At 42.8% G+C, this 19,565-nt stretch overlaps 1 protein-coding gene across 2 annotated transcripts in view; it reads right to left on the bottom strand.

The window, feature by feature from the left end:
- Positions 1 to 19,565, bottom strand: part of GOT1 (glutamic-oxaloacetic transaminase 1) — a 30,372-nt gene that overhangs the window by 4,115 nt on the left and 6,692 nt on the right. The window contains exons 2-7 of one of the 2 annotated variants that reach the window (XM_014865638.3): positions 17,391 to 17,572; positions 4,246 to 4,369; positions 3,199 to 3,311; positions 2,865 to 2,969; positions 900 to 1,050; positions 651 to 816 (exon numbers count right to left, since the gene is read on the bottom strand). In XM_014865638.3, coding sequence (XP_014721124.1) covers positions 651 to 816; positions 900 to 1,050; positions 2,865 to 2,969; positions 3,199 to 3,311; positions 4,246 to 4,369; positions 17,391 to 17,572 — 841 coding nt within the window. The remainder of the gene's footprint in view (positions 1 to 650; positions 817 to 899; positions 1,051 to 2,864; positions 2,970 to 3,198; positions 3,312 to 4,245; positions 4,370 to 17,390; positions 17,573 to 19,565) is intronic. The other variant, XM_070485519.1, reaches the window with a different exon arrangement.

The following is a 19,565-nucleotide window of genomic DNA, read 5'->3' as shown; positions in this document are numbered from 1 at the left end:
ATGGGATCGTGATCTCCCTATGATGATATGTGGATGCCTGGACAGGTTGATAAGCAGACCAGAGAGACAGACTTACCCGGCAGAAGGAAAGGACGATATTTACTGATGGAAGTTTAGTGCTAGTCTTGGGTATACTGGCTGTAATACTACTTATGTTTTAACTCAGACTTCACCTAGGTGCTGACAGGCTTCACCTAGGCAGGATAATATATTTCATCAGGACTAATTAAATAGAGATTGCAGATTTAGCTACTATAAAAAATTACTCTGTTTCAAAATAAGGTAAAATCCATGTAAATTAGATAAGAATGAAGAGCTCCCAAATTGTCACACTAACTTGAAGCTGGATATTCTATTCTATACGGAATTTCTTCCTGTGTTTCCCAGCTTTAGGTGGAGGAAGCCTGGGTAGTGGGAGAGCGGGGGAAACTCCCACTCATAGGGGACCTCCTCAATGTTGTGTCCCCGTGTTGTGACACGCACATGTGAGTAGGTGCCAGTCCGATCTTACAGAAATATGTGAGACACAAAGAGGTCAAAGTTATTTTGTCCTGCCTTTGCCAAAATAAAAGGAAGAGACAGTTAAGTGGAATAGGACAATTGCTGTTCTACATTCCCAGCCCTCGCCCAGCAGGCTTTGAGCCCCTTACCATTCCTTAAAGAGCCCAGGGTCAGAGAGGGTAAAGGCGACGATTCGCGCTCCCTGAGCAGGGGGATTGGACCAAGTAATTCGCACAATCTTCTCCATCTGGGAAAGGACCCGCAGGATACTATCAGGTTCTTTTGCAACCACGGTCAGATTCCCCACTCTCTCATCTAAAGAGAGGGACAAGAATCAGCCTTGGGAGCCCTGATGGGGGGCGGGTCGGGGCGGAGCTGTAACTCAGAAGAGCACTCACTGTAGAGCCCGAAGTTCTTGGAGAAGGACTGCGCACAGAAGAGCTCAAATCCTTCCGACACGAAATAGCGAACAGCCCAGGCGTCTCTGTTTAGGTCTCCAGATGCGAAGCCCTGATAGGCTGAGTCAAAGAAGGGGAACAGAAACCGGCGCTGCAAGGAAGGAAAGAGAGTCAGGGCAGGAAATCCTTCCAGAACCAACTTCAGACACCGGCCTTCCATTCCCAACTGGTGCCTGGAAGGAATTTCTAACACTGTCCATTTCTCCTATTTCCCTTCTTTCTGCATCCAACCACTACTTTACATCTGTTTCTCTGTTCAGCTAAAAACCAAGCAACAAATCTAACAATTTCAGTTAACCTTATTTTTTTAACAATATTGTCCTAAAGTATCAAAATGCCACTTTGCAAACAAGGCTAATTTTTGAGGCATGGATGTAGCGTCCTATGTCGGTGGATTCTTTCCCATGAACTCCTGGTGTGATAAGCTTAGTCAAGTGCTGGCACATCCCCAAGGCCTCCTCACAACCTCAGGGTTAGTCTTCGGGGTACTCAACATGAAGGAAACAGCCTGGTCTCTATTCTTATCACTCTGATGTTCTCAAAGAGTGCCCCACACTGAACTTCCTCCCCCGCTGGGTTTGCTCTCTGTGTGGGCACCACTTCTTTACTCCCAACTGTCCAAACCTGAGGCCAGGGTGCATCCTCCACTCCTACCTCTGCAGCTCATCCCTCATGGCCAATCACACTCCAAGGCCCATCATTCCTGTCTCCTGAGAGCTCTGGAATCCTTGCACATCGGCCACGGCCACCCACCTCCTTCCGGTCACCATCAACTCCTCCCTGGCTTATGGCAAGTGCCTCCTAACTGCTCTCCAGCCTGTTTAATCTTGCCTCCCTCTCATCCATCCCCTGCCACGTGGCCAGGATGACCCGAAGACAACGTACATCCCATCACGTCACTCCATGACGTCAAAGAATTCAGTGGCTCCCCACTGCTCTCAGAATAAAGCTCAATACCTCAGCACAGGATCCGGCCCAGTTTGCCTGTCTAGCCCCATCACTCACACTCACTCCCTTGGAACCCACACCATACCAACAATTACTTTCACTTCCTTAAATGGGCCATGACCTCTGCCTTGGACTTGTGACCATATCCTTCCCACTGCAGAGAACATTCTTTCCCCGTTGGCCCCCCACCTATCCTCATCCTTCAAGTCTCAACATGGAAACCACTTCTTCCATGAAGGCTTCTTCTGCCACTATCACCCCTCCCAACACACATACACTCCCCAAAGTCTGGCTCTGTGCCTCCATAAAACGCCATCCACACAGCTGTCTCTCAGCACTTGGCTATCTCCCCTGGCAGGATGTATGGCCTTTGAGGGCAAGGACCATCTCTGCTTGGTTCACTATTGTATCTCCACAGTGCCTGGCGATGACGGTTTCTCAGTCAGCATTCTCTAAACACATTAATGAAGAATATATATGCTTTGAGCTAGAAATTCCAATCTAGAAAGTTATTCCAAAGAAATAATTAAAAAAGCAGTTTTATTACGTAATTGTTCATAAGATCCAGAAACCTGAGATCTAAATGTCCATCAATTGATTTAATTAATCTACTGTGACATATCCATGCATGGAAAACAATGCTACAAAACATTTAATGACATGAAAGGAGTTCAAACAAAAGATAAAGTATGTTACAAAATAGCACAAAATTATCCCATCTTTGTAAAATATACATACGTATAACTGCACTTAAAAAGAAAAAAAAAGGCTTGACATTCTGTACACTGAAATATTAACAATGGCCTTCCTTGGGTAATAAGATTTACAGTTAATATTTATTTTCTTCTTTGGGCTCATCTCCATTTTCCAAATTCTTCAGTAAACAGGTATTGCTTTTGAATACATTAAATATTAATACACACCATTTTTTAAGAGATGCTCTGAAAAGGCAGTTACCTTCATGACGGAGGCAATCTCCTTCCACTGCTCTGGAGTTGGGTCGGTCCCAGTTGGGTTGTGTGCACAGGCATGGAGGACAATGATGGAGAACTCAGGAGCATTCTGAGGAGACAGAAGCTATGTCAGCTCTGACACTAGTAGGAATATGGGGTGACAGAGTCAGTGACACACTGGTCAAGGGGCAGCATATTCCCTCCTCATGTGCTATTTCAAAAACCACCATCTGGTCTGGGTAGGATGTCTCAAACTCTCGAATCAACTGATCTACAGACTTTTCCCTGCTCCTCCTGACACCACAGAATTCTGTTCACTTTGTCATTTAATCACCCACCTCTAGATCATTCAGGAAACCCTGGAGGTCAAGTCCTCTCTTCGTTGCGTCCCAATAGTGATACGACCGAATGTCCTTAAATCCAGCACCAGAAAACACGCCATTATGATTCTCTGCAAGCAAAGGGGCAAAAGGTTAAAAACTTTTACAAACACAAGGAGGCATAATTGGAAAGGACACAAGCCAGCTTCCAGGGACCTCACAGGCTCCATGTCTAGCGGGTGACGTCGAGGAACAGGGTTAAGATTTAGAAGAACAGGGGCTGGCCCCATGGCAGAGTGGTTAAGTTCGTGCGCTCCGCTGTAGGCGGCCCAGTGTTTCGTTGGTTCGAATCCTGGGCGCGGACATGGCACTGCTCGTCAAACCACACTGAGGCAGCATCCCACATGCCACAACTAGAAGGACCCACAACGAAGAATATACAACTATGTACTGGGGGGCTTTGGGGAGAAAAAGGAAAAAAATAAAATCTTTGGGGCTGGCCCCGTGGCCGAGTGGTTAAGTTTGCGCGCTCCGCTGCAGGCGGCCCAGTGTTTCATTGATTCGAATCCTGGGCGTGGACACGGCACTGCTCATCAAACCACGCTGAGGCGGCATCCCACATGCCACAACTAGAAGGACCCACAACGAAGAATATACAACTATGTACCGGGGGGCTTTGGGGAGAAAAAGGAAAAAAAATAAAATCTTTAAAAAAAAAAAAGATTTAGAAGAATGATTATAACCAAGAACAAGTTCAACCAGTTGGAGCCATGCTAAACTTACATCCTACTAAAGTGGGACTTCCTCCCTCTACTTTTTAGGCCTCCTCAAGGAAGTTTCAACATATACTAAAATACAAGTCTTTCAAGAGTCTTGGGAAAAAGCATTCCTAATCTGAACTTAAGCATCAGGTTATTCACATACTGTCAAAACCACTGCTCAAGCCATTCCCAAACGTCAGTTGATCCAGGGCTGGGTTACATTTTCTGTGTAAGCAGTGAGAGTCATGAGGACAATTCTCCCTGGTTTCTCTGTTTCTCATCTCGCCACAGCTAAAGAACTCACCCCAGGTTGGTGAGGATACATAGACGGGTGTGTTCTTGTTGTTTGTTCCATTGTACCATCGTGCTAAGAACTCGGCTCCGATTCGAAGGGCACCTGTTCCCCCTAAAGATTGCACACCTCCTACCTGAAAGAGAAGAAGCAGGGTCACTGGTTGATAGTGGGGAGGTCAGATAATATTAGGAAAAATACGGTAACGAAGAGTGCTTACTTTGTGCCTGCTCTGTGCTAAGCCCTTTAAAGGTCTGATCGCATCAAAACCTCACAGCTACAGGAAGAAGATACTATTATTTGCCCATGTTTACAAATGAGGAAACTGAGACTAAGACAAGTGAAGTGACTTGCTCAAAGTTACCAGCTACAGAGCAGTAGGGCCAGGTCTTCAACCCAGGAAGTCTAGAAGTCTGACTCTCGGGGGAGCTTCCCTTCTGAACAGAGAGGTAGAGGACGTATCTAGGCCACATTTAGAGTGTGCCCTGGAAGGCAAACCCATTCCTTTGGCACCCATCTCAAGATCAAAAGTGCCCTCCAGCAGGGGCTGGCCCAGTGCATAGTGGTGAAGTTCACATGCTCTACTTCGGTGGCCCCGGGTTTGCAGGTTCAGATCAGGGGTGCAGACCTATATACTGCTTGTCAAGTCATGCCATGGCAGCGTCCCACATACAAGGAGGAAGATTGACACAGATGTCAGCTCAGGGCCAATCTTCCTCACCAAAAAAAAAAAAAAACTGCCCTCCAGCAGAAGTCAGTAAAATAATGTTTCTAGCTTGCCATCAACATCAATCCACAATACTCCTTCTCATGGCTATAAGGCAGGCTTATTAATCCTTAGAAACATGTTCCAGCAAAACAAAGGTGACACATGCATAATACTTTCCTCTCTTTAAGCTTCCTCTCATCTTAAAATGACCTCACATGAACAATAATGAAAGTCTTATGTTTGACCATTTACAAAATACCCTCACACATATTCTTATTTGAGGCTCACACAACCCCACAAAGTAACTTCTAGATCTCCAATTTGCACAGGAGGAAACTGATTTAGAGAAGTGGTTTGCCAAAGGATACACAGCTGGAGAGCGGCAGAGCTGGCACAAATCCAGGCCTTCTCACTAGTCGAGATCTAGTCGCCATGCCCTGCTGACCCTGTTCCATGTATCTTTCACAACTCTAATTCGGTTTTAGCATGACTCCTTCAGTAGAGAAATATAATACATTACATGTTGCCTAACATGTCTAAAGGATTAAGGAGAAAGAAAGAAAAAGATCACATGAGAAAGTCTATCTAAGTAAGAAGAAGGGCACACACCAATCTAACAACGGTGGCAACATCTGAGGAGGCCTAGGATGTGGGAATAGTGGTCACAGGGACTTGGCCTAATCTATAGGTTGTTTTTGAAAAATAAGGAAAACGTATTCATGTATTATTTGTATTTTAAAATAATTTTTAAAGTAAATTTAGATGTCTGAGATTTGCTGTAAAATAATCCAACTTGGGCAGGGAGACGGAGGGTTTTGGGACTGACCAAATACAGACCATTGTGGAAGCTAGGTGATGGACGTCGGGGTTTGTTCATTACACTGTTTTATCTATTTTTGTATATATTTGAAATTTTTCACAATAAAAAGGTAAAAAAAAAAATCTTCCTAGATAAAGAAGAAAAGCTTCCAAAATCTTTTTAAAAAAATTAACATAATACTGATGCCAAAAGATGACAAAGGAAAAAAGAAAAAAGGCAGAGACCAAGCTGTTTCATGAACACTGATACTAACTCCCCAGACGAACACCAATGCACTGCAGGAATCCAACAGTACATTAAGACACACGCCCGTGATCAAGGGAGTCATCCCATGAACGCATGATTATTAAGAAATATAATTCAAAAATTTGTCAGGCTGCTAGACAGCGATAACCCAAATGATCATCGTAACAGATGAAGAAAGTACAGCCATGCTTGATGTAAGTGCTCAGTAAAACAGGAAACAATGGATAATTCCTGAAAAAAAAATTCATTCAACCATGATGAATAAGTCAGCTTCATGAGGAACAATGAACCATTAGCAGAAATCCTCTTTAAGTCCAAAACGAGGCAATGATATCAGTTATCACCATTATTGTTCCCCACTGTTCTATTTGTGCTCAGAGGTCTGAGCATCTGTGAAAAGAATACCATCTGGAACGTGAAACAGAAGCAAAGTTGACATTCAAGGAAAAGAGGAACTGAGCACAGCTGTATGCTGCAGAGAGAAGCGAAGGCAGTGAGCTGGGGTGAGCGTGGTCGGCACACATCCGATTGGCCCACTGATGTCTCTGCTCTTCACAGTGATCCCGCTGAGCATCAGTCCCTTCCCATTACTGTAAAGGCTTTGCCCCCACACTGGGATCTACCTGGATTCTTCATGCAAATCGCTACCAAGGTGATGTAACCCAAACGTGCACATATTTTCCACGGATTTGTCATCAGTTAAGTTGAATGTCAACTTTATACATTATTTCACATTTCAAACACATAACACAATTCTGGAAGGTTAATACTTCCTATACAAATGAGCAAGGTTTCCCTTGAACACAGTTTGAAGGCATCATGGAATCGTGAGAGGTGCACACGGACATCAGTGAAAATACTCCCAGGCATAATTTTTTTATTTCCTGTGCTCAACTTGTAACTCCAATCTTTCCCTCCCACTCCAGAAAGCAAATTCATTACTTAAAGGAAGTCAGAAAGTCAGCAGACTAGATTGAAAATGTATTTGGAAGAGATAAACCCACTTCACTAACATTAATCTTTGACATTCGTGACACCTGAAATATTAAATTCTCAAGAAATTGTCACTCCCTAAAAATATATTGAACACTGGATAGTTTCAGTGAAACACAAACTGCTCTAAACTATATCAGTAATTAACAGAAACCAATTTTTAGCAAATCAATAATGTAGCAAGGGGTCATTCTGTGAATTGATTTTTGGCAAATCGCTCTAGAGACCAAGAAAGTCCTGTATTTGGGGTGAAGGGAGACCACACTATCAAAGGCAATCAGTACAGACTTCTCAAGGAGTCAGGCAACTGGACCTGGGGGGCTGGAGAGGGGTATGTAGAACAAGGGAAACCCATTAAGACTCAGTGTGAAGCGATGCCAATAATCTGTACTCCTGACTTAGCCACACCACCTGAAGAAATCCCTGCTGGACTCCAGAACATTTGTCTCAGATCACAAGATGCCGAAGTTATGACTTGACCGCGAGGAGCAGGAGAGCTGACTAGGAGCTGCTTGTAGCCGAGGGCAGGATGCAGTGAAGTTCTGGGCGCCCCTAGCAATTCACATGGTATCTGGCAAATGCTTCTAAGTAAACATCGGCTGAACTAGATGAAGAAAAAGACTGTTGAAAAGATGAGAGCCACAGCGAAAGCCCCCAGTCTCCCAGAGGCAATGGACAAAGTGAGGAACTGGGATGTCACCCAACGGCCCACCAGCCCTCCTACCTACAGTGGCTCAGTAATTTTAGAAGCTGAAACATTACCATGCAGGAGACGAAAATGCGACATTTGGTCTGGATCCTAAGGTCTCAAATTCGAGAAGCAATAAGAGACCGTGACGATCTAGAATATACGTCTCCTCAAAATGACTGATGGATCTGATAACGTTAAACCTTGAGACGACAATTCTAAGGGAAGACATGACTACTGCCCTGGTTCATTCATTCTTATATTCACGCCTCATGTCCTTCAAGTTTTGGCTCAAACGTCATTTCTATTTCCACCATGACCACTCTAGTCAAAACTGTATCCACCCTCACTCCCACCCTCAGCCCTCTTCACATGCTTTCCCCTGCTCTATTTTTATAGCATTTATCATCTTTTAATATACTATGTCATGTTCTTATTTATTATGCTTATAGTCAGTTTCCTTCCACAAAACTCTAAGCCAGGGCAGAGGATCTGGGGTGTTTGGGTCACCGCTGTGCTCCAACAACCAGGACAGCACCTGCCCCTAGTGGTGAGCACTCATCTGTTGACTGACTGAATGAGTGAATTCAAACATCTGAGCATCTCTGAGGGGCCAGGCTAGGAGCTAAATGCTGAAGATTTGTGGATAAAGAAGGAAGCCATCATCCCTGCCCTGGGGAAGTTATGAGCTTGTGAGGAGACAGACTTATAAAATTATCCATTATAGTAAGAACTCTTATGCCCAAGCTGTGAACAAAGTCCTGTGATGACTCAGAGGACTCGAACAACTCGCTCTGCCTGAGAGCAAAGGATTCCACAGGGAAGCAACCCTTGACTGGGCCTTGAAGGATGTGGAGGTGGGGACGGGTGAGTCAGAGAAGTGAAGGGGCACATTCCAAGCAGAGGGAACAGCTGAGGCAAAGGCTCTAAGCCATGACAGGGCCTGGTGGGTCCAGAAAACAGCAGGCTCTCAGAATGGCAGGACTCCAGTGGGGACGGGGGCGGAGGGGGGGCAGTGGGGAGGCTAATGCAAGGACAGGATGAAGGCTAGCTACAAAATAGGCTGCATGACGATTTACAAGTCTGGATTCTACCCTGTAGATAATGGAGAAGCTACTGTGTGTCGGGGGAAGAGGGGAAAGGGAGCAGGTGACATGATTAGTTTTCTTTTTTTGCCCAGGAAGATCATTCTAGCTGCAATGTACAGAATGTACTAGAGGGGCTGGCCCCGTGGCTGAGTGGTTAAGTTCGCGCACTCCACTGCAGCCGGCCCAGTGTTTCATTGGTTCGAATCCTGGGCGCGGACATGGCACTGCTCATCAAACCACACTGAGGCAGCGTCCCACATGCCACAACTAGAAGGACCCACAACGAAGAATATACAACTATGTACTGGGGGGCTTTGGGGAGAAAAAGGAAAAAATAAAATCTTTAAAAAAAAAAAAAAAGAATGTACTAGAATGAGGAAGAGACCAGAGGCAAGAGAGTATTAAAAGATTCCAAAAGAGATGACGGCAGGCTGAACTAAGACGGTAACCTGGGGATGGTGAAGACATTCAAGAAAAGGGGAAAGGCTCCGAGCTCAGAATCAACTGGTACCTTGGGTGATGTAGATGCCAAGAGAGTCTCTCCTAACCCAGTCCAAAAAAAAAGGTCTTCAAATATTTATAGACTGCCATTTACATTTGTTCTGTTATCAAAAACACAAAACAGGACGAACTAGAAGAGGGAGGGCTATGTTCCACAAGCAACAGCCCCAAGTCGTACAGGACTCAGTGATCAAAAGGGGAACACTGGGCAGAGGAACAAGCATTTGCCCAACACAGTTAATAAGAACTGCAGTCTTAGAAGCAGCAGCTCCCCGACACGGAATCTATTTTTATTTGCCAACAACAGAATTCCAACTAATTTATCAACAGCGTCTCAGAAGATAGCCCCTAGGTGCCAAAGTTCTCCACTTTCAAACCTCATCAAGACTCTCTTCTCCCTCTGTAGAAACACTGGATTTCCAGAGCAACTTCCCAATGCCACTTACAATCTCTAAACTCTACCATCTCTACCAGTATTCCTTAGGTTCCTTGAGGCAAGTCAGGCACATCTCTCACACCAATCCAGATAAAACCCTAATTAAGTTAATTACTTGCCTAATCACTGGCCTGAGTCCCAAGACCTTCACCCAGAGCCTCCCTGCTTCCTGATACAGATAAGAACATGCCCATGTGCAACCTTCGTATCACCACGCATTCTGCTGATCAGGGCATCTGGGGAACAGCATAAATCTGATGACTCCACGATGTGGTCCCTTCCCTTCCACACGTGAAGGCCTGCACTATAACACTGACCCAGGGGAGCGATAAAGCCAGCTGGTTTGAATTGCACAACCCTTAACTGGACTCTTGCAAAAACCCGAGCTCTTCCCTGTCCTATTCGTCCAGCCAGGTTTATCCTCCGCAAACACTTTTATGGGGCAACTCCTCTGCTCAAACCTTCAGGTGATCGATCTCCCCTGCCCCGGCTGCCAAAATCAGCCTTCCTGATTGATCCAACATGTTCCCAGCTCTAATCAGGCAAGTCTCTACAACCTAGACCTGCTTATCTGCTACCTCTGCTCCTGGACTCCTAATATTCCAAATACCTCTCCTTTTTCCTTCCTGTGTACTTTGTGGTTCTCCTCCCGAGCTGTACTTTGGAATCACCTAAGGAACTTTTAAAAATATGCCCACAGAGGGAAGGGAACTGGGGGAAAAGGGAATGAAAGCGCACCAAAGGGTGGTACCCTCCAAGACTCTAGCTGAACTGGTCTGGCATGGGGTTCAGCCATAAGTATGTTTTTGGTTTTTTTTATTTTTTTATTTTTTTTATTGAGTTAATGATAGGTTACAATCTTGTGAAATTTCAGTTGTACATTAATGTTTGTCATTCGTGTTGTAGGTGCACCACTTCACCCTTTGTGCCCACCCCCCACCCCACCTTTCCCCTGGTATCCACTAAACTGTTCTTAGTCCATAATTTTAAATTCCTCATATGAGTGGAGTCATACACAGATTATCCTTCTCTAGCTGGCTTATTTCACTCAACATAATTCCCTCAAGGTCCATCCATGTTATTGCAAATGGAATGATTTTGTTCTGTTTTGCAGCTGAGTAGTATTCCATTGTATATATGTACCACATCTTCTTTATCCATTCGTCTGTTGCTGGGCACTTAGGTTGCTTCCACGTCTTGGCTATTGTAAATAATGCTGCAATGAACATTGGGGTGCATAGGACTTTTGGGAGTACTGACTTCAAGCTCTTTGGATAGATACCCAGTAGTGGGATGGATGGATGGATCGTATGGTAGTTCTATTTTTAATTTTTTGAGGAATCTCCATACTGTTTTCCATAGTGGCTGCACCAGTTTGCATTCCCACCAGCAGTGTATGAGGGCTCCTTTTTCTCTACAACCTCTCCAACATTTGTTACTATTAGTTTTAGATATTTTTTGTCATTCTAATGGGTGTAAGGTGATATCTTAGTGTAGTTTTGATTTGCATTTCCCTGATGATCAGCGATGATGAGCATCTTTTCATGTGCCTATTGGCCATCAATATATCTTCTTTGGAGAAATGTCTGTTCATGTCTCCAGCCCATTTTTTGATTGGGTTGTTTGATTTTTTGTTGTTGAGTTGTGAGAGTTCTTTATATATTATGGATGTTAAGCCTTTGTGAGATATATGACTTGCAAATATTTTTTCCCAGTTAGTGGGTTGTTTTTTTGTTTCAATCCTGTTTTCATTTGCCTTGAAGAAGCTCTTTAGTCTGATGAAGTCCCATTTGTTTATTCTTTCTATTGTTTCCCTTCTCTGAGAAGGTATGGTGTCTGAAAAGATCCTTTTAATACTGATGTCAAAGAGTGTACTGCCTATGTTTTCTTCCAGAAGCCTTATGGTTTCAGGTCTCACCTTTAGGTCTTTGATCCATCTTGAGTTTATTTTGGTGAATGGTGAGAAAGAGTGGTCAATTTTCATTTGTTTACATGTGGCTTTCCAGTTTTCCCAGCACCATTTGTTGAAAAGACTTTCTTTGCTCCATTGTATGCCCTCAGCTCCTTTGTCAAAGATAAGCTGTCCATAGATGTGTGGTTTTATTTCTGGGCTTTCAATTCTGTTCCATTGATTTATGCACCTGTTTTTGTACCACTACCATGCTGTTTTGATTACTGTAGCTTTGTAGTATGTTTTGAAGTCAGGGATTGTGATACCTCCCGTTTTGTTCTTTTTTCTCCGGATTGCTTTAGCAATTCGGGGTCTTTTGTTGCCCCATATGAATTTTAGGATTCTTTGTTCTAATTCTGTAAAGAATGTCATTGGGATTCTGATTGGGATGGCGTTGAATCTGTAGATTGCTTTAGGTAGAATGGACATTTTAACTATGTTTATTCTTCCAATCCATGTACATGGAATGTCTTTCCATCTCCTTATGTCATCATCCAATTCTCTCAGAAAGGCCTTGTAATTTTCATTATATAGGTCCTTCACTTCCTTAGTTAAATTTACCCCAAGGTATTTTATTCTTTTTGTTGAGATTGTGAATGGTATTGTGTTCTTGAGTTCTTTTTCTGATAGTTCGTTGTTGGAGTATAGAAATGCTACTGATTTATGCAAATTGATTTTGTACCCTGCAACTTTGCTGTAGTTGTTGATTACTTCTAAGAGTTTTCCAATGGATTCTTTGGGGTTTTCTATATATAAGATCATGTCATATGCAAACAGCGAGAGTTTCACTTCTTCCCTCCCTATATGGATTCCTTTTATTCGTTTTTCTTGCCTGATTGCTCTGGCCAGGACCTCCAGTACTATGTTAAATAAGAGTGGTGATAGAGGGCATCCTTGTCTCGTTCCTGTTTTCAGGGGGATGGCATTCAGTTTTTGCCCATTGAGTATGATGTTGGCTATGGGTTTGTCATATATGGCCTTAATTATGTTGAGGTAGTTTCCTTCTATGCCCATTTTGTTCAGAGTTTTTATCATAAATGGCTGTTGGATCTTGTCAAATGCCTTCTCTGCATCTATTGAGATGATCATGTGGTTTTTATTCCTCAGTTTGTTGATGTGGTGTATCACGTTGATTGATTTGCAGATGTTGAACCATCCCTGTGTCCCCGGTATGAATCCCACCTGATCATGATGTATGATGCTTTTGATGAATTGCTGAATTCTAGTTGCCAAAATTTTGCTTAGAATTTTTGCATCTATGTTCATCAGTGATATTGGCCTGTAGCTCTCTTTTTTCATGGTGTCCTTGTCAGGTTTTGGTATCAGCGTGATGTTGGCCTCATAGAATGCGTTAGGAAGTGTTCCATCTTCCCTAATTTTTTGGAATAGCTTGAAAAGGATAGGTATTAAATCCTCTGTGAAAGTTTGGTAGAATTCCCCAGGAAAGCCATCTGGTCCTGGGATTTTATTCTTTGGGATGTTTTTGATTGCTGTTTCCATCTCTTTCCTTGTGATTGGTCTGTTCAAATTGTCTGCCTCTTCTTGCGTGAGCTTTGGGAGATTGTAGGAGTCCAAGAATTTATCCATTTCCTCTAGGTTATCCATTCTGTTGGCATATAGTTTTTCATAGTATGCTCTTATAATCCGTTGTATTTCTGCAGAATCTGTTGTTATTTCTCCTCTTTCATTTCTGATTTTGTTGATTTGAGCTTTCTCCCTTTTTTTCTTTGTAAGTCTGGCTAGTGGTTTGTCAATTTTATTTATCTTCTCAAAAATCAGCTCTTTGTTTCACTGATCCTTTCTACTGCCTTTTTTGTTTCAATAGTATTTTTTTCTGCTCTGATTTTTATTATTTCTCTCCTTCTGCTGACTTTGGGCTTTATTTGTTCTTCTTTCTCTAGTTCAGTTAGGTATAGTTTAAGATTGCTTATTTGGGATTTTTTCTTGTTTGTTAAGATGTGCCTGTATTATGATGAATTTTCCTCTTAATACAGCTTTTGCTGTATCCCATATGAGTTGGTATGGCATGTTATCATTTTCATTAGTTTCCAGGTATTTTTTGATTTTTTCTTTAATTTCTTCCAATGATCCATTGCTTGTTCAGTAGTGTGTTGTTTAGTCTCCACATCTTTGTGCCTTTCTCAGCTTTTTTCTTGTAATTAATTTCTAGCCTTATAGCACTAAGATCAGAGAAGATGCTTGTTGTTATTTCAATTTTTTTAAATTTGTAGAGGCTTGCCTTGTTTCCCAACATATGGTCTATCCTTGAAAATGTTCCATGTGCACTTGAGAAGAATGTGTATTCAGCTCTTTTAGGGTGAAGTGATCTATATATGTCTTTTAAGTCCAATTGTTTTAGTTTTTCATTTAGCTCCACTATTTCCTTGTTGATTTTCTGTCTGGATGACCTGTCAGTTGATGTGAGTGGGGTGTTGAGGTCCCCTACTATTATTGTTTTGTTTTTAACATCTTCCTTTAGGTCTGTTAATAGTTGCTTTATGAATCTTGGTGCTCCTGTGTTGGGTGCATAGATATTTATAAGCGTTATTTCTTCTTGATGAAGTGTCCCTTTGATCATTATATATTGTCCCTCTGTGTCTCTCTTTACCTGTCTTATTTTGAAATCCACTTTGTCTGATATAAGAATTACAACACCTGCCTTTTTTTTCTTGCTATTAGCTTGAAGTATTGTCCTCCACCCCTTCACCCTGAGCCTGTGTTTGTCCTTGGGGCTGAGGTGTGTTTCTTGGAGGCAACAAATTGTTGGATCTTGTTCTTTAATCCATTTTGCCACTCTGTGTCTTTTTATTGGAGAGTTCAATCCGTTTACATTGACAGTGATTATTGATGCATGTGGACCTGATGCTGTCAATCTGTCGCTCATTATCTGGTTTTCCTGTGTTTCTTTTCCTGTGTGCTTTGGCCTACCCATTTAATACTGCAATTTCTTATGCTGGGTTTCTTAGATTTTTCCTTATTTATGATTTGTGACTCTGTTCTGTATTTTATTTTAGTGTCTACCCTGAAGTTTGTATTTAGAATCTCGTGTATAATATAGTCTATTCTCTGGTGGTCTCTTACTTACTTGACCAATACTGATTTAGACCCTTTGCTCTTCCCCTCCTAAATATTTATTTTCATTTTTTATTCCAACTCATGTTATGAATTTGTAGTTAGAGTGATAAGATAGTCCTTGCTTTGGTAGATTCCTTACCTTTACCCTAATGCTATAGTTGAATATTTGCTATCCTGTTCTGGTTCTATCCATCGGTCTCCCTAGTCTGTGGATTGTGACCCCTTTCTCCCTTTTTTCTTTTTTCAGGTATGAGAGCCTTCTTGAGGATTTCTTGTAATGGAGGGCTTTTAGTTACAAATTCCCTTAACTTTTGTTTGTCTGGAAAAGATTTAATTTCTCCCTCATATCTGAAGGAAATTCTTGCTGGATAGAGTATTCTTGGCTGAAGATTTTTATCTTTTAAAGCTTTGAATATGTCACTCCATTCTCTCCTAGCTTGTAAGGTTTCTGTAGAGAAATCCGCTGAAAGTCTGATAGGGGCTCCTTTATAGGTTATTCTCTTTTTTTTCCTTACTTCCCTGAGTATTCTTTCCTTATCTTTCCTTCTTGCCAATTTTACTACTATGTGTCTTGCAGTAGGTCTTTTTACAATGACAAATCTAGGAGATCTGAAAACTTCCTCTACACACATTTCCCCGTCAATCCCTAGATTTGGGAAGTTCTCTTCAATAATTTCGTTAAGCACACTTTCTGCTCCATTTTCCTTTTCCACGTTCTCAGGAATTCCTATGATCCTTATGTTCTTACTCCTCATTGAACCCACTATCTCTCGGAGATTTTCCTCCTTTTTTTTAATTCTTAGTTCTCTTTCTTCCTCTGTCTGGAGCCATTCAGCCTGTCTTTCTTCAATTATGTTAATTTGCTCTTCTATGGTGTCTACACGGGCATTCAGGGAATCCATATTCTGTTTTATCTGGTCCATTGTGTTTTTCTTCTGTAGTAATTCTGTTTGATTCTTCTTTATGATTTCAATCTCTTTTGTGAAGTAACTCCAGAACTCAGCTTGTTTCTCTATCTTTCTCTCTACCTCATTGAGTTTTTTTATTATAGCTGCTCTGAACTCATTATCACTTAGTTTACCTACTTCCAAGTCCTCAGGACTTAATTCTATGTTTTTATTGTTTTCCTTCTGGTCTGGGGCTTTTATAAATTGCTGGATGGTTGCTGGAGCGGTTTTTCCACATGGTGGTAGAATTCGGTTGCAGTTACAGCCTGTCGCCACTAGATGGGGGTCGAGAGCGGCGTGTTATGAGCTCTGTGCCTTCGGGCAAGATGGCGGTGCCCAGTGGCTTTGCCCAGAGGGAGGGGCTGCTATTCTCACGTGCCGATCTGGATTTAGATCAGTTCTGTTCTCTGGTCTCCCAAGGCCCTGGGTTTATGGGGTCCCTGTGGATGGAAGCTTCCCCCCCCCCCCCCCCCCCACCCCCCGTCAGTGGGTTTCCACTGAACCAGCGGCAGGAGTCCTGGATGATCCCCCGGTCGCGCAGCCCCTCTCCCGCTCCTTCCCAACCCACACAGCAGCGATCACAGATTCTAGGGGAGGGCACGATGTTCTCTCCTACCGTTCCAGCGCCTCCGAGGCCGTAAGCAAGGTTTATGATCTCCACCTTCTTGGTATTGTAGGTCTCTAACATGTTGGCATTAGATTTATTCTCTGAAATTCAGTTTTTCTAATCCTTTGTTGTATTTTGGAGGGGAGAGAATCCCGGATCAGCTCACCCCGCCATTTTGCTCCGCCCCTTCTCCTCAGCCATCAGTATGTTTTTAAAACTCCCCGGTAATACTAATGTAAGCCAATTTTGAGAACCAGTGTGTGGCCTCATTCCCCAAGGTCTGGCTCAAGTCCCATGCCAGCCTTATCAGTATCCCTTTCCTCTGAATCCCTACAACACTGAGTTTCTCTACCACACCACTTCCTGCCACATTGAGCCTCTCTGGCTGCTTCCAAATGTGTTCTTTTTCCATGTTTATCTAGTTAGACACAGTATACATACCAAGAAGCACTTAAACGACACAAGCTGAGATCAAGGCTAGAGGAATTAAAGATTAGAACTGGCAAGAACTTCAGAGAGCATCTAGACCAGTGGCTCTTCAACTTAAGGAGGTCACACACTCCTTTTGAAAATCTGGTAAAATCTATGAAACTTCTTCCCAGAAACATGCATACACATGGAATTCTGCAAAAAAATTCAGGGGGTTCAGAGGCCCCTTAAATAATCCCCTTATGCAAGTGTTCCTTATGGGACTATGAAGCACAGACTAGTCTTTTTCTAACATGTAGATGAGACGTAGGAGTGAGAGGGGTAAAGGGCTTGCCTATAGTCAAAAGTAGTGGCAGGGCTGAGTCTAGACCCTGATGTCTTGATCATGCCATTAAATTCCCATGGCTTGGCATTTCTACTTACTGCCTCAAACCCAGCAGTCGAAATCTGATGATCTACCAGGCAAAAGTAAACAAGTGAAGAAGCCGTCTTTTCATATGGGTCGTTACTTGCACTTCAGGTTCCTGAGGTCACTCGACATAAACCCTTGCTCATTGACAGTTCAATGGACGTAATAACACCTATTACTCTAAAACAAATTGAATTTTCAACCTTTTTTTACCTTCACAGTTTCTAAAGAGAAAACATATCCTCACCCAAAACTCACCCGCTTCTCCTGGAGAGCTGGGCTGTCATCCCCAAGGGCGAGGCGGGAAGCACAGGACCGGAACTCTGCTAGGCCCAGGATCGGCAGGTACTCGTGGTTTAGGCTACTGTCATTAGCAATCTTCTGCTCCACCTTTCTCACTACAGGCAAAACCCAGGGCTGGCAATCATCCGTGCGATAAGCTGGAACATGGGAAAGAGTTATAGAACGGAGGAGTCTTAGGCTTTGTCCAAGAGTCTGGAACTGTGAACAGGGAGAATTCCACCATCTTCCAATCAAAACAGAAGAGTGAGAAAAATTACAATCAAGTTCATGCATTTACTGACTGCCTGCTTGGGGACAGGCACTGGGCTAGGTGCTGGGCAAACAGAAGGACAGACGTGTTTCCTATCCTCACAGAACTTACAGATCTTAAATATATGACCGTTAAAAAGCAGAATGCTAAAATAAAACTGGGACATCACAGAGCCTGAGCAAATGAGAGAGTGCATGTGAGAGCACTCTGTGCACTAAACAATATCTTACAAATGCTACGTCAGTATTCCTACTGTACTGAGGTCTCCACAGCCACTGGCCCAGCAGTCTTCTTCCTTCTGCATGTCCCCAAGAGACTTCCAGAAAATGGCTAAGTGCTACTTCAGATGAATGCTGCACCTTCCAACGTAAACATGGAGAGAGAGGGGTGTGGAAGGAGGACCACTTCCTCCTCTTCTCCTATAAGAACAGAAATGGGACAAATGGCAAGCAAACTGTGATGAAGAGTCCAACGGTGGTTACACAATCAGCTAACAACCCATTTAAACACATCTTTGTCCTCTCTCTGTGCGCTGACATCAGCCAGTGTTTACCATTTGGACTCTTCACTTCACCTGCTTCACACTTTTATTGACCTACCTTTACCTTTTTCATAATATTTAATCTGGCTTACAGCAAATTTCTAGGCATTTCTTCTAGAATAAAAGTATTTTTAGTCCACTGAGTTATCCTACCACTGATTTTTTTTTCTGTCCTACCGTATGATTATTTGGGGATTATAGCCTTAGAGGGCAGCTGCTTTGGCATGCATGCAAGCCAACAAGCCCTCTGAGTAGGATTCCCGACAGGGGTCATTTGCCTCTCCACTGGAATATTTAAGTCCAACAAGCCTATACTTTTTTTCTTTTTTTGAGGAAGATTAGCCCTGAGCTAACTACTGCCAGTCCTCCTCTTTTTTGCTGAGGAAGCCTGGCCCTGAGCTAACATCCGTGCCCATCTTCCTCTACTTTATGTGGGGCGCCTACCACAGCATGGCATGTCAAGCGGTGCCATGTCAGTACCCGGGATCCAAACCAGTGAACCCCGGGCCGCCAAAGCAGAATGTGCGAACTTAACCACTGCACCACTGGGCTGGCCCCAACAAGCCTGTACTTTTGCAAGTTATTTTGAAACTGAAAATTTTAGAATAATTCTGATTAAGTTTTACCTTGTTGATTCCTGCCCAACATTAATCTCTGACTTTTTTTTAAAAAATCACCTTTAGGGGCCAGCCCCGTGGCCCAGTAGTTGGGTTCACACACTCTGCTTGGGCAGCCCAGGGTTTCACCAGTTCGGATCCTGGGCACAGACCTAGCACTGCTCGTCGAGCCATGCTGAGGTGGCATCCCACATGCCACAACTAGAAGGACCCACAACTAAAATATACCACTATATACTGTGGGGCTTTGGGGAGAAGAAGGAAAAACAAAAGCTTTAAAAAAAAAAATCACCTTTAAGGGAGGTCAATATTGTTTACTAAACAATACATGTTGACTGTAGAAAATTTAGAACAGTCCAGGAAGTAAATAAACATGATTAACATGAAATCCCAGCACTCAGAAATAAGGAGTATGAAAATTTTGATGTGCAATCTTCTAAGCTTTATCTTACATGAGTATATTCTTTTACAAAATATGCATCATATTGTCTATAGAATTTTCAACAGGCCTTTTTCCACTTATTAAATATATATTATGAATATCTTTTATTGTCATTAACTAGTCTTCTAATAGATGACACATTCACATGTCCCCAGCCCATTCTTATCCTCCATCTACCTAGTTGCAAATCCTCTCCCTCTGTAAATAACAACTGCTCAATTTCTTTTTATATCCTTCCAGAATTTCCCTACACATACACAAGCAAATACAGCTTATGTCC

Source organism: Equus asinus, chromosome 2, assembly GCF_041296235.1.
Source record: "Equus asinus isolate D_3611 breed Donkey chromosome 2, EquAss-T2T_v2, whole genome shotgun sequence".
NCBI lineage: Eukaryota > Metazoa > Chordata > Mammalia > Perissodactyla > Equidae > Equus > Equus asinus.
Note: the sequence above shows the minus strand (reverse complement) of the source record. Positions and strands in the feature narration are given on the sequence as shown.